Source organism: Eucalyptus grandis, chromosome 1 (assembly GCF_016545825.1).
Source record: "Eucalyptus grandis isolate ANBG69807.140 chromosome 1, ASM1654582v1, whole genome shotgun sequence".
In the NCBI taxonomy this organism is placed as follows: Eukaryota; Viridiplantae; Streptophyta; class Magnoliopsida; order Myrtales; family Myrtaceae; genus Eucalyptus; species Eucalyptus grandis.
In genome coordinates this window covers 44,177,600-44,201,802 of record NC_052612.1, presented here as the reverse complement: position 1 = coordinate 44,201,802, position 24,203 = coordinate 44,177,600, and the positions used below count along the sequence as shown (strand labels likewise).

Here is a 24,203-nt window from a genome sequence, read left to right as displayed (position 1 = left end):
TTAATAGGTACATTTATTAAGAACAGTTTTGAAGATACTTTCCCTTTATTTATTTTAAATTTTAATTTAATATCTGACTAGAGTCTAAATCAATGAAAAATCACTAAACAATTGCTAATCACGATCAAATATGGATCACATAGCATAACTATGCCATGCCGCTTGTCACATGGCAAAAATTGACATAATTTTAAATACCAAGCAACAAACATAAGAGCGAACAACATCTCGGCTTCGACTTTAATTCTATATAATCAATTGTTCTTTATTGTATGTATGATAATTTTGGAAGGAATAAGAGGTAAGCCAATCGAGTAATTTAACGGGATATATAGAAAAGTAGAGATAATCATAATCATTTTTTTCTAATAAAGAAAAACAAAGTCCTCTACTTTGAAAATAATGAATTTTATCGATTTTTATCTTTTAAAATAAATAATTCTTCTCTGTAACTTCAACTGATTCTCTCACGCGATAAATTATTTGTTGAGAACTTTCAAAAAATAAAAATAAATAAAAATAAAAAGACCTGTTCATAAGAACGTATTAGACAGTCTCTCATCGATATATAGTTTAGCTGCCGTGCAAAGCCGTTTTCGTTTCCTAACGAGGAGGCCCACCAGCATCCACGTAGGCTGATTACGTGTCCAAAAAGGCAATCCGAGGTGGGCCCCACCTCCCCCTTCAATGCAGTCCACAGTTTCTCTCTCTCGTTTTCAAGGTGCCGCTGCTACTGCTGCTGCTGCTGCTGCTTTCCCTCCTCCGTTCTGCTCTTCCCACCTCACGCCGCCTCGTCTTCGACGGTGTTGCATTCTCATCTCTCTCTCTCTCTCTCTCTCTCTCTCTCTCTTCGTTTCTTGCTCCGTCCTTTGTTTTCTTGTTTTGGCGAAGATGGCGACTCGCACATGCACGGAGGATCCCGCGTATCTTTTTCTTGCCACATCTACCGCGGAATCGCGTGCGTTAGCTGTCGCGGCTTGTCGACATTTTTAGAAGCTGCCCATTACGGGATAAAGTCCACATCTTTGCACCTTCTTCGCAATGCGCGCACAGCCTCTTTTCGTCGAGCCTCACGACAAGAACCGGCAGTGACCGAAGGCCATCTTACCCACAATCTCTGTTCTCCTTCTTCTTCTGGGTCGCTCTTGTTTTTTTTTTTTTTTTTTGGGGGGCGGGGATTGAAGCGTTTCTGTTCGATCGAGTTTTGGGAGTTTCAACTCGGCGATTCTGAGTTCATCTGCTTCGACTGCGATGCTTTTGACTGCGTGTCTTGCCGGCTCTGTTTCGCTCGAGTGATTCGGTCGCGGTCGTAGTTTTTGACAGCTATTCGCCTCGGGGCTGGTTCGCATCAATGATCGAATGGGAATATTCATGTCCTTAATTTATTGCTAGAGTGACATTCTTGCGTGTTTTGGTTTCTCAGGGGGGTGATTTCATGTTCTGCGTTGATGCAGCCGACTGGGTATTTCTCTTCCTTTTTTTTTTTTTAATTTTACCTTTTTCTATTCTGCTGGTTTTTTTAGCACATTTCTTGCTTTTTTAATGTGCTTTTCTCTTGATAGCTTATGGATAAATTTCTTAGCTTTTCCGTTCAATGGCCATGAAAAACTGGTCGTTGTGCGTTCTAGTTGTATAATTTCCACGAATGTTTCCTATGCCCAATCTACCTGCAAATAGCTGCTGTATAGTGTATCTTGCTTAAACCACTTCATGCGTATTTTGACTCGTGAACTTTCATCGACATCAGTGTTTCGGGAATGGTAATGTTAAGAACAGAGATTTGATGGCAAATTGCAAACTTTTCCAGGATAAACAGCTGCGAGATTATGACATGGGATCTCTGGGATCCACCCCACATCCAAGGTTCTTCTGCCCTTTACTTATTTCATTTTCTTTTTTCAACATTAAGGTTCCTTGTGTGTGCCATTGCGGTTTTATGATTCAATTATTTCTCTACAGTTGCACCAGAGAGCGGCATCAACGTGCAATGCGGGTGTCAACATGACTTCCATGGAGGTTATGATGTTGGTGAGTTTTCATCCTTGTCTTCTCCGCAAGTCCTGGCGGTGTTTTTCTTGTCATCCGTAACGGTGGAACTATGATTCCAACTATATCTGCTGGCTGCAGATCTACTAGAAGAGAATGCAGCAAATGAGATGGCTTGTGTACAAGCGCTGCAAATATTGGTAAGGAAGGCCGATGATGAAATTGATGAACTAGAAAAGCATCTGGTGTGCCTGCAGAGTGAACTAGCATGTGTCGAATATGAAGAATGGCCTAACATATGCTGCAATGCATTGAAAGAAAAGATTGATCACTTCCATGTATCTCTGAAGCGGTTGAGGTGTAGAGATCAAGATGATTCTGGCGCTCATTCAAATGTGAATGACGAACCTGCTGAGAGAACGCATGACATGGTGAAGGCTCTACTCAGGAGCTACTGCCATGAAAAGAACCAGGTTTGGCTCATGAATTTTTATCATTCTACTTATAATGGCAACCGAACCTGTGCTTGCGGTGGCACCAGGATCTGATGTTCCTAACTAGATCCAAAGAGTGTGAGGAGAAAGGAATAGCTGACACAGTATAATCTCATCTTCATTGGACATGAGATTGATGTGCCAAAGATGCAATGTCTAACTGCTTTTTTTTTCACAAATTAAAGTGTGGCATTCATTTTGTCAATTGCTTCCAGTTCCTATGTCACAAATACCTAGGTTTATCATCATTGTTTTTTGTTTATTGATTCTTCCATGCTTGAAGATTCGAAAGAATGGACACTCCTCATAATTGGGAAATCCGCCATTGGTGGTAATTTTAACAGTACTCTTGTTTTTCCCTTCGTGGTTTAAGTTGAGAGATATCCATGTTTCTATGTAGCAATAAGCAATACGATGTATGAATCTTCCTTCTATACTAATCAGAAGTATGTGTGTACTCTTTGTTTGATCAGCATGTTGAGTTTAATAAATCACTTGTCGGCATCCTCTTTTTGACCCTATTGACCTATTCATCTTATATATAAGTGGCTGACAAGTAATGTCAGAAAGCAAGCATCCCCCTCCTTTCATCAATGTATGTCACAAACTGGGGGTATAAATATTTAACTGGGCTACATCTGTCGTATTGTTATGACCAAACGAATGTCTTCAAGAAGTACTTTCTTGCTTCTATGCATATTTATTTACATCTTACAATCTATGCATTGACACAGCACCTCTTTTGGCAAAGCGTGAGGAAATTACTTAATACAATTATTTCTGCCTTTGTAGTTTGCAGTTTCCTTTTTGCTTCTTTTAACATATGTGAATGTCATATACTGATTGTGCGTCCCTGATAGAGCTACCAGCAGCTTCTAACTTTTATATAGTTCATCCAATGACTGATGATGACTGCTTTTTGCAGAAGCGTGAACAATTTCTGCAAACAGTTGAGGGAAGTTCCAGTACAGATGCAGTAGATTATTCATCTGCTCATTCCAATTCTGACGAGAAACAATGGGAGGAATCTCATCCCAAAGCTTTAATTTCAGAGGTTGGATACGCTTCCTTAATTGTTTGTCATTTGCAGCCCTAAAATCATCAAACAAGTCTGAGGAAAAGAGAGTTATTTCTTTCTCCAGAAGATAAAAGTGCATTTAGATTACTTACCTAAAAATGTACTTTTAAGTTCTCTGCTCAGGTTTGATATAGTACCTCAGCTCAAATGTGCAAATCGTGGCACTGTTGCATTGTTGAATCATCTTTCTAGTCTGATTCTACTGCTGCAGGAACTGTTCCCCTATCTGACTTTCACCTCTGCTTTTTTCCCCTTGCTATCCATAGCCCTCAAGTACCAGCATCAAAAGCTCCAGTTCGTCTGCTCTAAGAGATGAAACTACTTGCAATGGGAATATGATTAAGGTGTGTGAGCCTAAACTGGAAGTTAGTGATGATGTTGAACATGGAAATGGTAGTGCTATAAATAGGAGCAGAATCTTAAATCAGCCTTTGAAGCTGCAGGAGAGCACCGCCAAATCTGATGAGGTAAGAATTTCATTTTCTTCATTTGTTTCAGTAAAAGTACCTCCATCTTTTTCATTGTGTTTGGGAAGTTGAAGGGCAGAACTCTTAGAAAAGCACTTAAATGCAATGTCAACTCCATCAGTGACACAATTATTCATATCAATGGCCAGCCTTCAGATGCAACCACTGAATATACTGTTCCAGATCCTTCTATTGATGATGGTGGCTGCAATCGGAGAACAAAGACATCTAACACTGCAGCACTTCCAGAAAACAACAGAAATCCTGATAAAGAGCCAATATATAGCGATCAAATGCTAAAAATCGCCTTGAAATATGGAAAAGAAGAACCAAAGGATGCTCTTACCAAGAAGCAGGCCTTGCCGATCTCATCTTTGTTTGTTAGAGGGGAAACCAGAAATTCTGACACTGAAAGTTCTGCCTTGACCTCATTGGTAGAGCTAGAGGACCAGAAAAGTGAACACGTGATGAAGACAGATCCTGGGGAAGAAGACAAAGTTTCTACTGCAGTCAAATTACTGGATGATGCTTCTGTTGCTGATAGATCTAACTTGATCTGCTCAAAGAGGCCACAGAAGCAGAAGTACAAGAGGGAAATAGAGCAATATGAAAATGTGTCAAGTCCTAAAAGATCGCAGCAAGTGGAAATTGCACCAAGTGCATCCCTTTCAAAGACCATAGGGGGAAGGATGTCCGGAATTGTTAATGAGTGTGCCAATGTAAATAAGCCTCCGACTGGAAAGATTTTGAACGAGCTTGTTCTTGCGATCAACTCCGAAGCCAAATCTCCTGCTCTTGCCCCTGATGTTAGTGCAGGTTTGGTTTATCAGCAACAAGGGAAGAGACAGAAGACATCAAACACAGCAACTTCCATGAGGGTTACCCATGCACGTGTTAAATTGGGCGACTTAGAAGCAGAAGTATCTGGTTCTGGATGTAAGGCCGAACCACTGATGATCAAACATGAGAAATCAGATGATTTACACAACAAGCTGGGGATATTTCGGCCTCCAGCGGAAATCAGTTTGGAGAGTTTGAAGGTAAATGATCTGAGGGCCATTGCAAAGGAACACAAACTCAAAAACTACCATAAGCTTAAAAAAAAGTTGCTGGTCGAGCAAATATCTAATACATTGGGTCGTTGCTAGATCACAGGTGCGTATTTGCAAGTATGGTTTGTATCTGCTATGTGCTTACAGCTTGTATTTGCGCATATGTGGGTATTTTTGCAACTTCAATTGCACCTTGAAAGCTTCGTGCTGATCCGTGTGGGTTACAGGATTGGCTCCATGTTCAAAGGACCACGGCGAGAAATCAACATCAGGTGATACACTGTAATAGGTACTTTAGTAAGTAAAACTTTATTACACATGTTCAGATGTACATAAATAGGTATACACGTGCTGAAAGAGTAGGCATCTAGGAAATGATAGAACAGTTACATAGTCATAGACTGTCAGGTTTCCCCACAAATCCATGTACTGAATCACTTGTCTTTTGTACTTCGTACACTCCGCAAAGTAGAAACGATGTGTTGTCCTGGAGTTGGAGTTTGTATATTTCGTTTGTGAATGTTGACTAAGTGCAGCGAGTACACTATCGAACTTGAAATTTCAATTCTGCTAACGCCATATATTGTCTCGGGCAACGAATGTCACAAGTCATTCTCCTGGTCGAAATTTAAACTTCATATTCGATGCTTCGGTTCAGAAAAACGAAGAAAGCTAGATTCAAACATGACAAATCCCACAATGGATGGCGGGCTTAGACAGCCACTTAGGAGGTAGACTTCCTTTCTGACCAGCTTTTACAATATAATCTGCAACTTGATTAACGTCACATGGATTTGGTGGATTTGGTTAACGTCACATGGATAGTAGTGAACTATTGAGACTCCTTTCATTTGGGTCATTAAACTATTGCATTCTTCAAATAAGCATCCGGGGCCCATGGACTTTGAGATGGGTCTAATAAAGCACTGAATAACCGATAAGCTACCGGCTGATATCCACAGCTGCAGATCACTTGCAGCCTCCAACAGTTCACTTGAAGGCTTCATTTGGTTAAGCTTTAACGTTTATTATCTCAGGCCAAGTGGAAATGAGCAGAGAGATTTGACACTCACATTGTCTAATTCATAGTCAGAGTTAAATCTTAAGCTGCAGGACTTAAATACTACTACTACGACAGCCTATGATAACGAAAAATTATTAGGTGCTCTCAGAGAATTTCGGGTGGTCATTTCATAGGTCATTTGCGACGTGAGATGATGATTTTGCCGTTTGGTCATGAGACTAGCTGAGCTTAGTAATGCCATAAATTTACCCTGCCTTAAAAGTGAGGGATCCGAGAGATGATGCATCTTTGCTATCCATTTGCTCTTTCCTTAAATTTGAATCCATATCCCAGTTACAACCCAACTACCCCGCAACATGAAAAAGTCAAAAGAGACTAGAAAAGGTTTGGATAAGAAAACCATCCGGTTGGATCCATCTAGATTATGGTCCTTCTGTTGGGATCAAAGTAATGCAAGCCGACCCATTAAGCAGATTTAATCATTAAGAACAGGGAGATAAAAGTGCCACCTTAATATGAGAAGGGCTTGGAAAGACTTGCAAAATCCTGCATAAAAGCTGTGCAGCCAGTTCTAGCTGGAACGTAAGAGCTACCAGTTGATCATAATATAGATGTACTAATTCAATATCCATTATAAATCCATTATGTTTCTGTCTTGCATACAAGTAAATGCCTCTGAGAAAATGCTGATTTCTTATTATCGCTCTCTTGGAAGAACAAGCTGCTCAAGGCTGACCGAGAAGTGAAGGTCGGTAGAAAGCATGGCTCTGTGCAATCTCGATTCGTTCACGAGGATCATTCAAGGTTTCGTCCCTCAGTGCTTGCAGGATAGCTCGCGCAGGTTCTTCCCTGGCAAATGGCAACCACACAAAAATGATTTTCATGAAGGGATTCAATGATTGGAGGGAGCTGAAATTAGTCAGCTTGCAAAATGAAACGGATTAACATATGTTCAAGAGAATGAGCTGATATTGATTGCAACATATGAACATATACTAGACAGTAATCGCAATGCGGAAAGCACCTCACTATCAGAATCTTATATAGTGTCTTCAGGATCGGGCATAGTTCAACAGGCGCAACAGGCTTCTTTTCTTCAGGATGCAACACGCTTAAGCTCGACTGGCTCAATAGTTCATAGAAGGCTCCGACAGCTGAGACACCCTGTAATTAATATAACAAAGTCGGCAACAGTTGAGTGTAAGATCAAACATACTAACAGAAGGAAATTATGCGAATATATACACAACCTACAGCAACTATTAAATGAACTCAATCGTCACAGTTATGTGTAAGCTGACAATTGCATTAAGACCGTGAGGTCGCCAACTATGACAACCTGAATCATTCCTTTTCCGCTGATATTATCTCCCATGTCCAGGTTCAGCTGCCCCTTGGCTAACATCTGCCCGTACCATGCATTACGACCTTTCAACAATGTCACATATGTGTCAGCCAGCAAAGGTCCAGCAAGTTTCTCCGGTTCTTCCGCCAACAAATGGGTTATGAATATCATCTCCGATGTACAGTGTGCAAAGTACACTGATTTGCTTGTAGCACTTTCATTGGTAAGAGCAGCAACCATTCCTGGAAAATTTCAGCACAGAAGGAACAAAATGCCCGCAGGCTCTCAAAACAAATATATAAGATAAGATAATGTTGTGGACGTGATTGCATTATATACAATTACTGAAGTACGGGCAAATTACCAGCTCCGATGGCATAGACATTCTTAAGGCCGCCCATGACCTCATGTGTGACAAGATCGCTGTTGTCCCACACTATAAAATGGGGTTGCCTTAAAAATTTTGCAAGAGGCTTCCTCCATTTGTCAGATCCACATATTCGAGCATTTGCGTATTCCTTATTGTAAATCTCAGAAGCGATATTTGGTCCACCTAGATAAAGTATGTTCTCTATGGGGACTCCAGCTGCCAAGCATGCGGATAACATAAAACGCTTAGGAAGCAGATGGATGCAACCACCCATTTGTATAAGCGAGGCAAATAAGCAAGATTGAACTTCAATGCAACAGATAAATGGAGTGAAAACTCAAATTGTCAAGTGAATGATGCTCAGTGTTGGAAGGAAGTACTCATCTATGTGTTAAACAGACAGAAATATGAATCTGAGTTTCTAAATATTCTCTTCCATGATTTCCTTTGTATATTTTTGCTGTAGCAGAGTTGGCTAGACTAGGACCAAAAGTAAAATTAAATATGGCAAACAGATTTCCACACACAAATCAGCAAGAGAGCAAAACCCCTGGACAGCACACTCTAGAGAAAGAGAGGACTAACAGATAATTACTAGAACTCCAGAGAGGTAACTCTTACTTGTGCGGTTAATCATCTGAGTGGGAGTTATAATATGAGGTTCAGGATCTAATGCAGCTTCTATGCCCTTCGCCAGAGAGATAATGATGGGCATGGTGATCCTCTCCTTCCAATAACGATTGATCTCTTCAAATACCTCACTTGTCTCCGTGGAAGGCAACCCGTTCACCACAATGTCAGCGTCCCAGATGGCCTCCTGCAAGTTGGTGACCACCTTCAAGGGACAGAGAGGCGTATCGATCATGTTTAAGCAGAAACCATCTTTCAGAATCTCATCAGCTAATAGAGTACGATCGCCAAGTCTAGCCTCAACGTACTTCAGATACGCACAGCGTCGTATCAACCTCCTCAAGACATCCTCCCTTGAATTTATGACTTCGAAAAGATGTTCAGCTGTGGCTCTATCGACGGCTCGACCAGGCCTTCGCCATATCCTGATTTGAACTTTGTCACGAAATTGGCCATAGCTATCTTGAAGCAGAGCTGCAAAAACACTGCCCCAGGCACCGGCCCCCACACCGACAATTCTCAACGGATCGCCATCGGCCTTGAGGAGACAACGCCTGAGCTCGTCGAGGTTTTCCTCCAAACCATTCCCATTATTGTGAATGGACCCATTTGAGTATCCATTATGAGCAACCCTCTCAACACTACCCACCATTTCTTTCCCAAGAGCTAATACAATACAACTCCAGAATCAACAGATCAACAATACCAGCACCACTTTAATTTCTGAGACCCTCAGGATATCAAAGAGGCGTGGCCCGGGGGAATGTTTGTTTGTCTCACCAGTTCTTACTAACGTTTTGATGGTTGCATTAACTCCACAACAATCAGACCCTGAGAAACCCACCTGATTTTATGCAGCTGCTTCCCTGGACAACAATCTTTTCACCAAGCGAATGATCAAAACCCCAGTTGACACCTTGTGGTTGGATATTTTCCGAGTTTCGACGTTCATCAGAAGAATGAAATCTTGTTGGTTGGATATATTTCACCAAAACTCAAACTAACTCTGCGTATCCACTCAGATTTTCCGACCAACCAAACCGGAGTTTCTCTCTCTCTTTTTCTTTTCCGCTACTCGAATTCGAGGCATTTACTTATAGCAAGAACAATTCCACATAATACTTTTTTAAGTCCACGAGATCGAGTCCATCGTCACAAGGCGGATGAAGCGAACTGCCGCACGCCTTCGTTATCTCCGTCTTCTTTAAGTTCGTTCATCTACTATCCAACTACAAAGCTCGATAAAAAAAAATTCCCAAAATGCCACTAGAGTATCGCTGGGAAGGGTAAAGAACCGACCTTTCCGTGTCGGTAACTCCAAAGTCGGGCCGTCCAAAAAGGGTCGTGTACTTGTGATCCTAATGACATTCCCACTAATTAACTTGACTATTTCTTCTGCTATTCAAAGACTCCATCGCAGGCGGCAAGAACCAACTAAAGCTCGGGTGCATGTTAAGACCGCTGCTGCGACTGCGACTGCGTATTTGAGCGAGTCATGGCGAGCCCAAGAGGAGTTGCATGTTAGCTCAAGAAGCTGAAACGAGAAACTGGTGAGCTGGAGTCATGCACAGAGAGAGAGAGAGAGAGAGAGAGAGAGGAGGGGGGAGGCATTGAATGAGACGGAGGGATTAGTTGGGCAATAAATATTTTGAAAGCTGCCAACTTCCCGAAACAGTCATTAATACGAGAACACATGGGGTCCCAGTCTCAGTCCCCGTGTCCTCGTGGCTAGTGTCCTTTGCCATATGCATCGTGCCCTGTTTTCTTCGTTTGTTGGCCTGCCTCTCTCTCTCTCTCTCTCTCTCTCGGGCCGAGCTTCATTACTCAAGCCCGTCAACCCCCAATGCGTTCACGGTTTTTCTGGCAAGGTGAAGTTCGGGCAAAAGAGAGAAATAAAGTGGCGCCGCTAAATCTATTAAAGATCGATCGGAAAAATGGGCAGATATGCCTTTAATTGCGCAGGTCATTTTCAACGACCGACCGACGTAGAGTTGACTAACGTAGGCTGGATGTACCAAGTGATATTTCCAATATCTGCATGTCATGCAATACAGTATAGAATTTCGATTTTATTGTCTTTAATACACTTTAGCATTTCTCTCACAAGTAATTTCGACTAGTTTTTCTAGCAACTAGTGAATTCGGTGGACTCAGCACGTTAGGTTTCCTCAATCTAGCAGCGTCCGAGGGCAAGGCTATCAAGGAACAAAATGAGACCGACGAAAGACTTTCTTTTTGTGAAAGAGTAGGCTGCAAGACTTGAAGCCTGCTTTTGTTATAGAGAGAGAGAGAGAGAGGGAGGGAGAGAGGGGACCAGAGACTTCCGAACAGGACTTTCCATTATAAATGGGATTTGACCTGTACAAATGTCTCTCTGCATTATGGGAGAAAGACTCGATAAACTCGGGCCCTATACAAGCTATCAATAGACAGTAGACCTACAATAATTTGGCCGAAAACTATACAAAAAAATCATACAGGTCAGACTTCGCCTTTCCTCGATTCTCATCACACTCCCCACAGGCCGTGAAGGGGTCAAAAAGCGGCGCTCGATGCCTTTCGCGATGTAGAAGGTCAGCCAGTGGGAGCGGATACAATTACACTTTGCAATTCCTTTCTATGATCACGTCGCAAGTTGTCCATGTTCAAGTACTGGGATCACTGGAACCAAATTCATGAATAGGCTGAAATTGGTTCTGCTCTGGAGGTATGTTGGGTGCAGGAGTAAATGCAGGCTCGAGATTCTCATTCACGCTCTTCTTAGGCCTCTTTAGTCTCTTCGGTTTCTGTGATTGCTGGTCATTATATGGTAAGCTGTCGTCAAAAGGATACTCTGTGGGTGATGAGCTATGTTCGCTCATCCTAGGCGGGTTTCTTGACTTCAACGAGCTTTGCTTGTCAGCAGTGGCTTTCCTCTGCATTACCAGTAGAGCAAGTCAAAAAACAAGGGAAAGGCAGAGCACGCTACTGATGCCACCCTCATGGACAGTCAAAAAAGTTCACAGCACAATAAGGCAAAAAGACAGCAAAAAAAGTGTGACAGCAGCAATCCAGTTAGTATGTACATTGACAATAAATGCGATGGGTAAACTACATGCAATAATACACAAGAACCACCTTTTATGCTAAGGAGGCATATAATATAAAAGCTTGCACTGGCACGATATCCCTTCCAACTCACCCACCCCTACTTCACGATAAATGTGCATGAAAAAGTGGGGGCACACACGTGGAGCGTGCAACAAATAAAGAAATACGACATTCAGAACAAGGTGATCTGTTGATGCCAGCAGATATCACATCACCATTAGCAAATATACACTTCACATCCTCATACCTCTCTCTTTTAGATAGTTCCACAGAGAAAATCACGATTTCTTAAAATAAAATGATGACACGTGTGAGGATACCTTTTTGCTACTGGACTTTGTTTTGTCTGCGTCAGGAGTGGGCTCATTTCCAGCACCCTCAGCAGCAATGTTTGTTAAGTCTTCCAAAGACGCATCCCCTTCAGCATCTAAGCGGATGCCCTTCGTTGACTGCTTCTTTCTTTGTCTATCCTTAACCTGGCAATGGGATAAAATAATATATCACCCTTTGCAAAACTCAAGCTTCATTTATATTGTGCTTTCTCCATCTTTTAAACACAGAGAACAGGCAAAACTGCATCAGCTAAAGTCCAAAAAAAGACAATAATGATAGACATTCTATTCCAACCTGTGGTGGGATCTCTCTTAGTTTTTGCTCCAATTGAGCATCATCCAAAAGTAACGAGACAACATCCTCAGGAGCCAACAGATCGCCCTGGACATGACCCCCTGTCATGACAAGCTGCTGAACAGTATTTTTCTGACTAGCTCTTTGAAGAATTTTCTCCTCAACTGTCTCTTTACAGATTAACCGATAAACAGTAACCTACAACACAGAAAGACAACTGAATTTTCATTCGAAGATGCAATCCAAAATCAACAGGCATATTATAAAACGTTTTTATAGAGGCCAAATGGACACCAACTTCAGCAAGCACAGATGGTTCTTGACTGTTTGCGTGCTATCCAAGGTTACTTAAATGCTATGTAAGAAGGGTTCATTCCGGAAGGGGTGGTGGCAAAGATGTACTCCTAAGACAGAAAACTAAAATGAAAAAATGAGGATTTGGAATTAAAGAGAGGCCAAGAGAGTTTTCCGACTAACATCCTTTGTTTGACCCAATCTGTGAGCGCGATCCATCGCCTGCAAATCCAGTGTTGGATTCCAATCACTTTCATAAAATATGACCGTGTCAGCTGCTGTTAAGTTAATTCCCAGTCCACCAGCTCTGGTACTCAGTAGGAATACAAAAATATCATTCCTGCAAGAGAAATAAAACAATTTAACAATAGTTGTACTACTTAATTTTCCAAAGAGCAAGGAATCACCCACAAAACATCATTTGTATTGCAGACAAAGTGAGTCAGAACATCATTCTAAAGGCCCTACCGATGTTGAAAGTCTCTGACCATATCTCGTCGATCCATAATGGTGGAGGATCCATCCAACCTTAGGTACCTATATTTTCTGTAATTCATATAGTCCTGTAAAGATGTAGTATGTCAGATAACCAGCTTGGAACAAATTTGATCAATAGAAGTATCCACTAGTGATAAATATTGTTATATGAACATCAATCCATTTCTCCCCGTGATAAGAGAACATTGACGCTATCATGCACTTAACCACCTGATTAAGCATAGATAAAAGAAGAATCGTGATGAAAATGAATCAATGACAAGTTGGACCTGCCCAGCTAGCCTGACTGAACAGAGTATTGATAGCAATAAGCACATAGAGGGACAACTTCACAGATCCATGACTCATGAGCATGTTTATGGAGTCAACCAAAAAGTGAAACTCAACTTACTAACACACATAAGGATTACCATTACTCATTAAAAGTATCAACCACCATTGAAAAATCTGCAATTTGAGTCCATGAATTTGAAGAACTTTTGCAAACCAGTGAGAAACTTGAAACCAATATTCATGAGATCAATAGGCTGAACATATCTTGCTCGGGAATGCAACTGTTGAATCTGCGCGGTGCACTTGTAGTCCACTACCAACTTGCATCTCCTGGTGCCAAAGGACTAATGCTGGCCAAAGATGTTTTTGAGAGAGAGAGAGAGAGAGAGAGAGAGAGAGAGAGAGAGGGAGGGAGGGGGTGTTGTCATGGCCACTTGAGAGGAAAGGCAGTGGGATTTGTGATGGATAGAGGATAACTAGGGGATCTCGATCACATTTAAGGAAAGACAAAGTGATAGGTCAGGAACTTGCACCCCGTAGGCAACATCAATTGCTTTGCCATTTGTTCTTTCTACACTTAATGATTCACCGACATGTGAGACTTGACACTGGGAATCACATGCAAGGACTTATCCAGCAACAAAGAGGGGAAGAAAAACAAATATGAAAAGGCACTCTAATATGGCCCAAAAGAAAAAAATGAAGCGAACACTATGAACTACAAAAAAATGGTCAGTTCTATGCCTCTTTACTTAATGGTACCAGATATCTACAAGGATTGCAGTTTCCCCCCTAAATCCAGATCCAGGAATATGATCATCATACAATTTCACAACTTTGGCTTCAGTAATTTATCAGCAAGTAAAGATACTTCAGAAAGGTGACCCATTAGGTGAACCATGTACACGCCCAAAAGGATGATCAAATGCTTTCACAATTTACCATAATTATACTGCGTATAACAAACTGCAATAAAGAGGTTGATGACTTGAGGAACATGATAGGATCCTGACTGAACAAGGAACAGAAGAGATCGAATGTAAACATTACCTCAAGAATATTGAGCATCTTTGTCATCTGAGCAAACAGAAGGATGCGATGATTTTCTGCACGCAAGCGCTTCAGCAATACATCCAATGTTTGGAGCTTACCAGAATCCTGTATCCAATTTCAAATGAACAGCCAAGCAATCAGATTATCTGTTCCTACAAAAATTTCTAAATATATCAATGCCAACAGATTGGTGCATCCAATACATAGATAGCTTACGGTAAGCAACTTCGAGGGGTCAAAGCTCTGCATGGGAGGACAAGAACCAAATATTCTGTATGTAAGCTGAAGAGCTGGCTGTGAGATAGGTAGCTCAGCATCAATCTCTTCAATTAAAGGATGAGGTGGGCAATGTGGCTTTCTTGGTCCATTGTACTCTGATGTGCGGGCAAATCCCAAGAACAATCTCTTCATCCTAGGATGATGTAATTCTTCAATTGTTTTGTATGTGAAGTTTCTATTCGAACAATGGACACCAATCTATTGTGGAAAGAAGACAGTAAAATATGAATGCCAAAAAATGAGATTAAAAGATCAAATAACGGGAACTGATAGATAAAGAGATACCGGAGGAGCTCTAGCTCGGGGAATAAATGCGTGTGTTGAATGCAGTAGCCTAATGTTGGATAGAAACCTATCCTGATCAGAGTAAACTAAAGCCTCAAATGGAGCGTCAGAAGGACCAGTAGCATATTTCCTTGTAAGCAAGCTTGCTTCAGATCTTGATGGCATTAGCAGCATTCTTGTAACAGCTTTCACTTTTCCTCTGTCAAGGTGATTGCATCTCATGTCATCATCAGTGGTTTCAATTACAAAGTCCACCATTTGATCCAATAGCTGACCATTCCATTCTCCCATGGAAAACAACAGTTTTTCCATACAAGTACCAGTAGCGACAAATGCAACCTCAGCCGGGGACAGATCCATTAAATGAGTAAAACCAAAAGTGCCACTTTTAACAAATGGCCCCTTTGAGCTATTTTCCTCTGAAAATGTAGATTGATGCACATTAGAGGGGGAGAATATATTAAAAAGTTTTTGGTAGGACTCTCTGCATAAACCATGCCTAACAGATGCATCAAGCATTCCTGGGTGTTGTAGACTTTCCTCATTTACCAGTTTTGGCATCTGCAAGAAAACAGAAGGAACTTAGGTTTCCAAGCTAAAAATGAAGAGGATTATACAAACAGTGGAAGGCACTGATAAATGTCGCCTCTCTCTATAGTGAATACGCATGGGTGCACATTATTATATGTCCATTAAGTAGACATTATTAACGGCCTTGATAAAGAATCCAACATTCTACTCCATATATTTATGTGGAATACATGCACTGTACACTTATCCTGGGCAGGTAGCATCCAGCTAAACAAGCAAGTCAGTTTACTCGAATAAAGGTTTTTCCCAGAAATTTCATTGTGACACTAAAGCAAGTTGCAAAGAAGCTCACACAAAATGTCTACTTTAACTTTGTATGGAAGAACTGTGCACTCAAACAAGCACCCTTATTGCTTAGCTATCAATTAGCCATTGATCATCACAAGGGTGCTAGGAGAAGATCTTTAAGTTTTCCAGAAAGTGTTTTTATTACATCAATTTGCTTCACTAATTAAATCAAACGGCTTCAGCACAACAAACTGTGCACTGTCAACATTACAATCATGTGCACAGTCACAAACTACTCTTCTCTTTCAGAGTAAAAATTCATTATGGAAAATTCTAAACAATAACCATTAATCTACTGTGTAGATGTCCTCTTTCTCCTAGTGTAAGCTCATACGGCCCCATGGGCATGAGCTGGAGGCACATAGCACTATGTTCTATAAATCAATCATACAGACATAAGAGAATACAATTATTAAACCATGCTTTCATCTAATAAATTAAAGCTTCTATATGAGTTGGATGGATACAGTCCTTTTCACATGGTGTAAAAACATAAATAGCACAAATACTCATACTCCCATTCATCTTCATTCATCATTCTATTCTACCTATTTTCCAGTCTTACTTGTCTATCTGATGTGATTAAGTCCCTGCCCTGTGTTTCACATGTAAGGACTGACTTACACGTGAGGGTTAGGGTTGACAGATATGTTATATACACATTCCTGGCCTACTTTAAATAGCTTAAACTTTTGGGGAAAGTTTCTGTCCAACATGTTCTCAGTGACAGCAGTCCTTTATTCAAATCTCATCAAGCTACTCAGTTTCCCTCCCATTTATAATTAATCTCCAATTTAGTCTTATTCCAAATTCAAGCTTGCAAGAGAGGGAGTTTTAGAGCACTTAAAAAATAATCCACAACCCCATCTTAAACTTATGTTTTTAGATGAATTGGCCATGCTCCTCAAGTTTGAAGCAACCGACATCACTTAACTTAGTATAAAGACAGCTAGCACCATCTTCTCATGATAAGATAATTCCAGCACATAAGAAATTAATGAAAGGACAATGTACACTAAGGCAGTTAGCCCTGCCAGCAGTCCAATTCAAACAATTCTGTGAAAAGACATTAAGAAGATCCACGAGAAAAAGGCGAAACTCTTCTGAAATACATACTAAATAGATAAATCTCTAGGTTTTTTTAGGAGGAACTCCAAAGCTGCAAATAAATGTTTTCTCCCATAGGATGAGATTTTTTTAGGTAAAACGTAGAGCCAGACTGAATATCAGTCTGTAAATAAGATTGGGCTCTGACCATACTTTTAGTTCACTCACTTATGTTTCTGTGGCATCTTAATCTATGAGAGCACACAGCTTTGGAAGAGTACCTGGTATGTTATTGGATTTTGGCCTCCTGAGTAGTGTACATCCTCCAATTCACCAAAAGGAGGAGGCAAAAGAGCATTCGGAATTTCTCCAAAATGGAAATAAGTGCTTCCTTCATTCCTTTCAAACAATTCTGGATGGTTGCAGACCTACAATGACAAGGTTCATCAGCATCAACCAGCTACTAAAAGTAGATAACACTCCTTGTCATATCAGCAGATGGTGTAGCAACAAGAGAAAATAGGCATATGAAGAAAAAAGTACCTTTCTCAGCTGGATGACAATATTCATCAAATTCAAGATTTTCTTCTCATTGAGATGTCCACGACTTCCGTCGAACAATTCAGTGAGAGATATCTTGTTCTTAATAGCTTGGTAAAAAGCTTGTTGCCGCTTACTCAACTTGCAATGTACAGTAATCTCTGTTTTTCTCGTCAGCTCTTGGATGACATCCTTTTTAACTCTCCTCAACATGAATGGCTTTAAAATTGCATGCTGACCACTCAAGCAATTATATCACAAGTCAGAAAAGCAAAGAAGTGTGAACTCCCTAACTCAAGCCACCTTTGCAAATGGTACTAGATAGAGCAGTCACAAAGAATGCAATTACAATTTCTCTGTTCCCAGTCTGAAAACTTCAACACAGTCCCAAAATAAAGTAAGCATGTAAAACTTCCTCTGCTGAACTTTGATGATTGTGCTAAAATGGTAATCAGGCCCTCATAAAGAATACATATGATAGATATGCATGGCAAGTGAAAAGAAAAAGTTGCCCTGATATGAGACCCATATAAAAGGCGCTCACATCATGCAGGATGGAAGAAGAGAATATAAAGATGTCACTGGCCCAACTAAACAAATAACTGAAGAATCATAGGAAGATTCCCATGCCATAAATAATAACAGCAATAAATTTAGCTCCAATTGACTTAGTTCTGGAGGTCATGCAAATTTCACACTTCAAGCTCAAAGTTGACAGTGCATTAGACATTTTTTTTTTTTTTTTGGGGGGTTTAATTCCGCAGAACTAACCATGCAACCCACGCAGTTACAGCCGAATCGACAGCCAAACAAGAAATTTCAATTCAATTCACAATCGAAGTAAACTATGGACCAAACGTGCTTACCAATCTGTTGAGCTGGTGTTCATTAAGAGTTCCACCGTGCTCTGCATGGTTCTCAATTCTGAGAAAACACAAGAGCCGGATTAACCTACTATGAGACTACAAGTACATATTCCTATAGTAAAGGCAATCTTCAGGAGAATGATTACCCTTTAGAGAACCACTCATTAAATTGTTCATGACTGTCAAACAAGGTAGGCATGATAAAATGCAGAAGAGCCCACAACTCAGCCATATTGTTCTGGATTGGAGTGCCAGTAAGAAGCAAGCGATTCCGACAATTAAAACTGAGAAGTGTCCTCCACCTTATACTGCAACAAAATATCCAAGAAGACAACAATTATACGAGAAAACAAAGAATAAACAAGCGACAACATGCTTAAGGTCCATTTCTAAAGATGCGAAACCCATTTTCAGGAAAGTGTAGAACTCAAATTGTTTACATCCCATGAAGAAATTATAAAAGTTACTGTATTTGGAGATGTTGCTGCTTTGTATATTTGACTAACAAAGACAATTCTCAAGCTTCTGCAATGTGCTGGAAAATTACTGCATCTGTCTGTACTTCTATATGTGCATTTTAGCATGTAGTCTAACGGGAAAGTCTGAGACGCACATGGAAACAGCACGTAAGCACATCAACATCTATGTATGTATGTGTAGGTGTGAACATATGTATGTTTCAATAATTTTTTTTTTTTTTGGGGGGTTGGGGGAGAGAGAGAGGAGGAGGGGGAACTCTGGCCCTTGAATGAACGCACAATGAGTGAAGGAAAAACAATTAATCTTAATCAAACTCAAACCTGCTGGAACTTTTTATTGCCTGTGCCTCATCCAATACCATATATTGCCACTTCACACGCCGAAAATACTTTTCATCAGAGACTAGCAGTTGGTAGCTGGTGATGAGAATGTGAAATCCAGCATCCCTGGCATCAAAAAAGTGAATCAGAACTACTAAAAAAACTCCATTTCATGGAACTCAATTTACAGAGTATGAGAGACCATAGCTTCCAGGTATGTTAATTTTTCTCCTAGCTCTCTGCTGGCATAAGTCATTCTCCCAATTAAGGTCATCCCGCATCACTTGTTATAGGGTGTTGTATCATGGCCTTGCATATGTAGTCCCTCTCTACCTAATGGCGTGAACTTTTAAGTCCCATAATCTTTAATGATACCAAAGCCTAGTTTCAATCGTCATGCGCCATTTAAGTTAATTTCAAATGTGGTTCTCTCATTTCTCAGTTCCATGTGCTTTCTTTGTACTAATATGCATGTGAGAGGGGGTATTAAATGTTATCTCACACCGTTTGCTTACAAGGTTTATCACGACCAGATATGGTTGTAATCTACCTTCACCAGAAACAACAAACTTTTTTGTTAACTATTCTAACACTCCTCGTTATATGGAATTTAAAAGTAGTTTAAGTGTTCCATATATTGCACAGTTGCCTAAACCTAAAGCGAGAACCCATTAATCTTCTATTGGCTTCCTGCACCTTTATACAGAAGAACTAAACAATCACATATGCAAAACAGGACGTAAAAGACAAGACAGATACATCGTCTCAAAGGTTGGCCATTATGAACTCATGTCTTGAGGACACTTTCTACAACAATTATTCATATCCTTCATAAACTGGACATTATCTTAGATGAGAGTAATTGCACGAGGAACAAACATATCTGACATAAAGCCGTCAAACTATGTTTTTAAACCTTCGACTGGTTTAAAAGGGGGTAATTGGAAGGCATAAGAAAAGGCATTTACCTCCGATAAAGGCGCTTTGGGTTGATATTTTTCCTGAGTACCGTCCGTTCTTGAAGCCCACCCCAATAAGGTAGAGTTTTCAAATCAGGACAGAAACGGCTAATTTCATCTGCCCAATTATTCAAAACAGAGGCAGGTGCAACAACAAGAAATGGACCCCATATATTCTTCTCCTGTAGGAAATTCACCATTTCATTTGACTACATATCAAAGGAGAGGATAACAAAGGCCACACAATAGTCAAAATATTTGTTACCTCAGCAAGATGAGCCAAGAATGCCATCGCTTGAATAGTCTTCCCAAGACCCATCTCATCAGCAAGTATGCCATTAAGACCCTAAAAATATTCTAACTTGATAAATGACCTGAAATTAATGTAAAGCATGATATAATGTTCACAAGAAATTATCTAATGACCTGCTCATAACAATTGACTAGCCACTGAAGGCCCTTTAACTGATATTCTTTAAGGCTGCCTCTAAATAACTCTGGGGTCCGAACAGTTGACATAGCAGGCATGGTAGAGCTGCAGACACCAAAGCATCCAAATGGCTTAGTATCTATGCACAAGAAACATGTAAATCGTACCACTACTCATTAACTTTCTGAATGGGATGAACAAAAAAACTTACGGTGTCTGTAGATCTATATTACTCGATCCTGTTACTAAGGTATCTGGCATAGTCACCTCAGTCTCAGAGGGGTGGCGCAATCTCAAGCATTCAGTGTCAAATGCATCAGTTAGTCTTTTCTGTTTAGAGACAGCATCTTGAGCAGCTTTCAGAGCCTCCTTTCTCAATTCAGCTTCTTCAGGATCTTCATCCTGACCAGGCTCCATATCCAAAGAACTGAGTAGTGTCTCTTGATCATTTACCTTTGTGTCGCCCACAGGAAAAGCTTCAGGCTGCTGTGAATTCGGCTTATTCTGCATGAAGTGACTGTACAGTTCGGTCTGCTGTATAAGGAAATTAAGTCTTTGTTGCTGTCTCTTTGCTTCTCGAAGCTCCTGCTCACGCTTCAAGGCTTCAGCAGCTTCTCTCTCTTCCCTTTTCCTAACTTCTGCCTGTAAAGCAGGTAAACTGTAAGCGCAACATGCATCCAAAACAAACAACCACATCATAATTGTCATCTTCAGAGAGACTGTCTCATGAAATGAACCAGCAAAATCAAGAATATACAAAAGAACCTAATTCCTGAACAAGCTCATCCGCAAACCCACAACTGCTTCATGACAACAAATTAACATTAATAGCTAGTAAGGAAAGAAACTGTAGGCCATCAGAAAAGGTAAACATGGACAATGATTAACATAACATCAAAAGCTAGTCTTCTTATAGTTATAAGCAAAGAAGCTGCTTTAAGCTGGACTGAAATAAAATCGGATCTCTCCAATATCTTGCCAAATTTAACTTTGGGCAGCGTTCAAACTACAACAGCATATTTTAAAAGCAAGCAGCTAATGAACTTTCGGCTCAATCGATTCACTAAGAATTCAGAGAAAAAGAATTACAAGGAAGCTACTAATAACTTAAAATAACATTCATCAAAGCATTTGTTAATACAATGGTAAAATTAAAATTTTGGCATCCCATACATGCAAATAAAACTTTATCTTAGAAGGTAGAGGTGCAACAATCATAAGCCAATCTGTAATGATTAGTATTTGGTTTACTGTTCCCCTGCTTTTGGTTCTCTCTTCTTTCCCTTTCATTTTCCTCCTTGCCATTCATCTTTGGGTAATTGGTGGTTTTGGCTTCCAATTGGAAGAGGAGTACAGCAGATTAAAGAGGTCGAAAAAACAAAATGACCTCTAAAATGAAGAAAGATGATTTACATAGGGAGCTAATGGTTTTAAAAAAAAAAAAAATCATGTGTTAGTGGGATTTTACACTTAAGAGATTAAATAATTATTAGACTAATATCATGAAAGAACCAGTCAATTGTACTCTAATTCAACAAACTACCGGAAAGAGTATGTGCCATACCATCTCCTTATCTACTCGCTTCCAGAACAGCAACATGTCTCTAGCCAATTTCCTTGTACGAATGGCAGCACCCCTCATCAACTTAAGTGATCTACTCACCTTCATTTTGACCTGTTAAAAGAAAGTTCAATTAATCGGAAAATAATAAAGCATCAGATGTGAGTGCGTGCTTAAATTTTCCCTGGTAGATGAGAAGAAGATTATTTGATAAAAAAACGTTTCATGCCTCTCTCTGACAGTTTTCTGAGAACCTCTTGGCTTCATTTAGTTGCTTCCTATGAAAGGCCGTGAAAATCCGATGATGTTTTGGTATGTCTCTCCTGACAATGTTCACCCAAACTTTTCCAATCTTTTCCATTTCTTCCTTCTCAATCAAAGAAGGATCTTTGATCACTTTTGCCTTTTTGGGTAGACTTCGTTCGATGATCTGTAGAAGGATAACTTAATTATTCAGCAAAATGGAAAAAAATCAAAGTCCTGCACATCTCTCCTGTCTATGATAACATGTAAGCTCATAAAAAATCACTAGTTTGTTCGCAGAAACCACATGTGTCTTATGCATACCTCATATGCATCTCCTTTTTCCAAAACCTTCACATAATAAACCTGCAAAACACCACCCTCGGACAAAATAGACCTCTTTATGTTCCCAGCTGCTCCTTCAGGAATTGAGGACAACCCAACATCTGATACCTTAAGACTGAACTGTTGAGCAGCATTAGATGCCTTCAATCTAGCATGAAGTGACTCATATTGGGGTCTAAGCTCTCCCATTCCAGCTCTATTTCTAGGCCCGAGCCTTTTCTCACTGGCCATCAGTTTTGCCAAGGAACCCAAATCCAAGCTACCTTTCAAGTGAAATTCCTCTACCGTGACATCTGAGAAACTTGGTAAATTCAGTGAAGCCGCCAATGTATCATAAGTTGGGGGAATCTTATATGTTATGCCATCAGCAATGTCCAAAAACGAAGGTTCATATACCACCCTGCCAAGAGGCACGAGAATTAAAAGTAAGCATCTCTAATTATTTGCATTGTATCTCAGACAAGTATAAAGGCAGCTAAAACAAATATATACATATATATAAACCAGACCTTTCCAAACTGTTAACGGGTGCTACATCGGTATTCTGGTTGTTCCTATCCTTATGAAGATTGATGCCGTTGGCCCATTCAGGTTCAGCTTCCACGTCATACAAGCCTCCACGCCGCTCATTCGCCAGTTTGTGAGTTTTTGGCCCAGAATTATTACCCCTTGGGAGTGGAATGCCCACCGTTGCTAGTTGAGCGAACGACGAATGATCCTTCGGTCTCCTCCTGTACTTCTGAATGTGCTCCCCCAGCATAGCTCGGTAACGATCCTCCGTAATCTTCGCTCCGTAATACCCATCCCCATCTTCATTATCGCTATTAAAAGACCGCTTCTTCTTCTTATTAGACATCGTACCATTACTCGGTCGCAACGCTGCTCCTAGAAAAAACCGTTTCGGGGAGTAAGCAACTGTTCAATACCTCAAACTATGTCCCCGCCAAACCATTCTACCCTGAAAAAGAAAGACTCACTGCACCCGGACTGCAGAACACACTTCGTTAAGGCATGAACTCCCAAGGCCACTGAAGGCTAACCCGAGAAGCCGAAACAAGAGAGTTAAATCACCTTGGCTACCTCTGCTCTCGTCCTGGCTACTGCTCCCGTAGTAGTCAAAATCATCGTCCCGCTGCGGCAGCTTGTAGCTCATCAGCGGCTGCACACACACAGACAATCAAAACGCACCGAATCAGCTCCCTCCCCGAGCGAAAAACCGCAGCCGAAAGAAACTCACGCGAAACCTAAAAGCGAGATCGAATTTAGATCAATCCGACTCGCCTAACGAGAGCCGCACGCGCCGACCGCCGCGACGGAAGTAAAACTAGAATCGAACGGAACGGAGCGCAGAAAAACGGGAATCGAACGCGGGGGCTGGGGGGAGGGCGGACCGACCTCGAGGTTGAAGAGGCTGGAATAGGAGAGCGAGTCCTTGGAGTGCCGCCTGGGGTCCATGACTCGACGCGCCGCCGAGCGAGGGCCGAGCCTCCGCCGGTCGCATGCAGAATCCGTCCTTCGATGGCGCTTGAGAGAGAGAGAGGGGTGGGCGGAAGAAACCCTAGCGAGTCCAGAGGAGAAGCGAGGGAGGGACGGGAGAGGGGCGGGACGGAGCGAGGAGAGCCATAGACAGAGGCGGTGTGTCGGAAGCGTTGCGGGGAGGAGGGGGCGCGCGCTAAAATGCGCCGGAT

At 41.0% G+C, this 24,203-nt stretch overlaps 3 protein-coding genes across 6 annotated transcripts; 1 reads left to right on the top strand and 2 right to left on the bottom strand.

Moving 5' to 3' along the window:
- Positions 1–747: 747 nt before the first annotated feature.
- On the top strand, positions 748–5,612 carry LOC104444745. Its single transcript, XM_039309589.1, has 8 exons — positions 748–1,462; positions 1,808–1,863; positions 1,960–2,028; positions 2,128–2,459; positions 3,406–3,534; positions 3,825–4,025; positions 4,175–5,180; positions 5,305–5,612. The coding sequence occupies exons 1-7, from the start codon at positions 1,449–1,451 to the stop codon at positions 5,171–5,173; spliced, it is 1,800 nt and encodes a 599-aa protein (XP_039165523.1). The 5' UTR covers positions 748–1,448; the 3' UTR covers positions 5,174–5,180; positions 5,305–5,612.
- A 984-nt stretch (positions 5,613–6,596) lies between these two features.
- LOC104444743 (glycerol-3-phosphate dehydrogenase [NAD(+)] GPDHC1, cytosolic) lies at positions 6,597–10,018 on the bottom strand. Its single transcript, XM_010058487.3, has 5 exons — positions 8,438–10,018; positions 7,811–8,032; positions 7,441–7,688; positions 7,126–7,265; positions 6,597–6,950 (listed from the first exon to the last, which is right to left on the bottom strand). Exons 1-5 carry the CDS (start codon positions 9,096–9,098, stop codon positions 6,827–6,829), a joined length of 1,395 nt encoding a protein of 464 aa, XP_010056789.2. The 5' UTR covers positions 9,099–10,018; the 3' UTR covers positions 6,597–6,826.
- Positions 10,019–10,766: 748 nt separating this feature from the next.
- Positions 10,767–24,203, bottom strand: LOC104444719 (chromatin-remodeling ATPase INO80). 4 transcript variants are annotated; one of them, XM_010058478.3, is made up of 24 exons: positions 23,911–24,203; positions 23,587–23,674; positions 23,493–23,502; positions 23,025–23,400; positions 22,495–22,915; positions 22,157–22,357; positions 21,931–22,041; positions 20,578–21,008; positions 20,363–20,471; positions 20,202–20,282; positions 19,946–20,118; positions 18,978–19,103; positions 18,324–18,485; positions 18,178–18,235; positions 17,315–17,545; positions 17,053–17,199; positions 14,846–15,406; positions 14,498–14,758; positions 14,279–14,386; positions 12,926–13,020; positions 12,641–12,797; positions 12,164–12,361; positions 11,857–12,012; positions 10,767–11,361 (listed from the first exon to the last, which is right to left on the bottom strand). In XM_010058478.3, the coding sequence occupies exons 2-24, from the start codon at positions 23,638–23,640 to the stop codon at positions 11,092–11,094; spliced, it is 4,497 nt and encodes a 1,498-aa protein (XP_010056780.2). In that variant the 5' UTR covers positions 23,641–23,674; positions 23,911–24,203; the 3' UTR covers positions 10,767–11,091. The 4 variants fall into 4 exon arrangements, with proteins under 4 accessions (XP_010056780.2, XP_010056757.2, XP_010056761.2 ...); XM_010058455.3 differs by lacking the exon at positions 23,493–23,502; XM_010058459.3 differs by lacking the exon at positions 23,493–23,502 and having other exon boundaries at positions 23,025–23,394.

Excerpts from the sequence above, each read along its gene's own strand:
- LOC104444743 (XM_010058487.3), bottom strand. The coding sequence starts at position 9,098 with ATGGTGGGTAGTGTTGAGAGGGTTGCTCATAATGGATACTCAAATGGG. Across the intron at positions 8,033-8,437 it reads TCAGATGATTAACCGCACAA|CTGGAGTCCCCATAGAGAAC; the intron begins GTAAGAGTTACC and ends CATGCTTGGCAG. Across the intron at positions 7,689-7,810 it reads TGTCTATGCCATCGGAGCTG|GAATGGTTGCTGCTCTTACC; the intron begins GTAATTTGCCCG and ends GAAATTTTCCAG.
- LOC104444719 (XM_010058455.3), bottom strand. The coding sequence starts at position 23,970 with ATGGACCCCAGGCGGCACTCCAAGGACTCGCTCTCCTATTCCAGCCTC. Across the intron at positions 19,104-19,945 it reads CCAAAGCGCCTTTATCGGAG|GGATGCTGGATTTCACATTC; the intron begins GTAAATGCCTTT and ends TTTTGATGCCAG. Across the intron at positions 13,021-14,278 it reads AGATGCTCAATATTCTTGAG|GACTATATGAATTACAGAAA; the intron begins GTAATGTTTACA and ends ACATCTTTACAG.
- LOC104444745 (XM_039309589.1), top strand. Across the intron at positions 1,864-1,959 it reads GGATCCACCCCACATCCAAG|TTGCACCAGAGAGCGGCATC; the intron begins GTTCTTCTGCCC and ends ATTTCTCTACAG. Across the intron at positions 2,460-3,405 it reads ACTGCCATGAAAAGAACCAG|AAGCGTGAACAATTTCTGCA; the intron begins GTTTGGCTCATG and ends TGCTTTTTGCAG.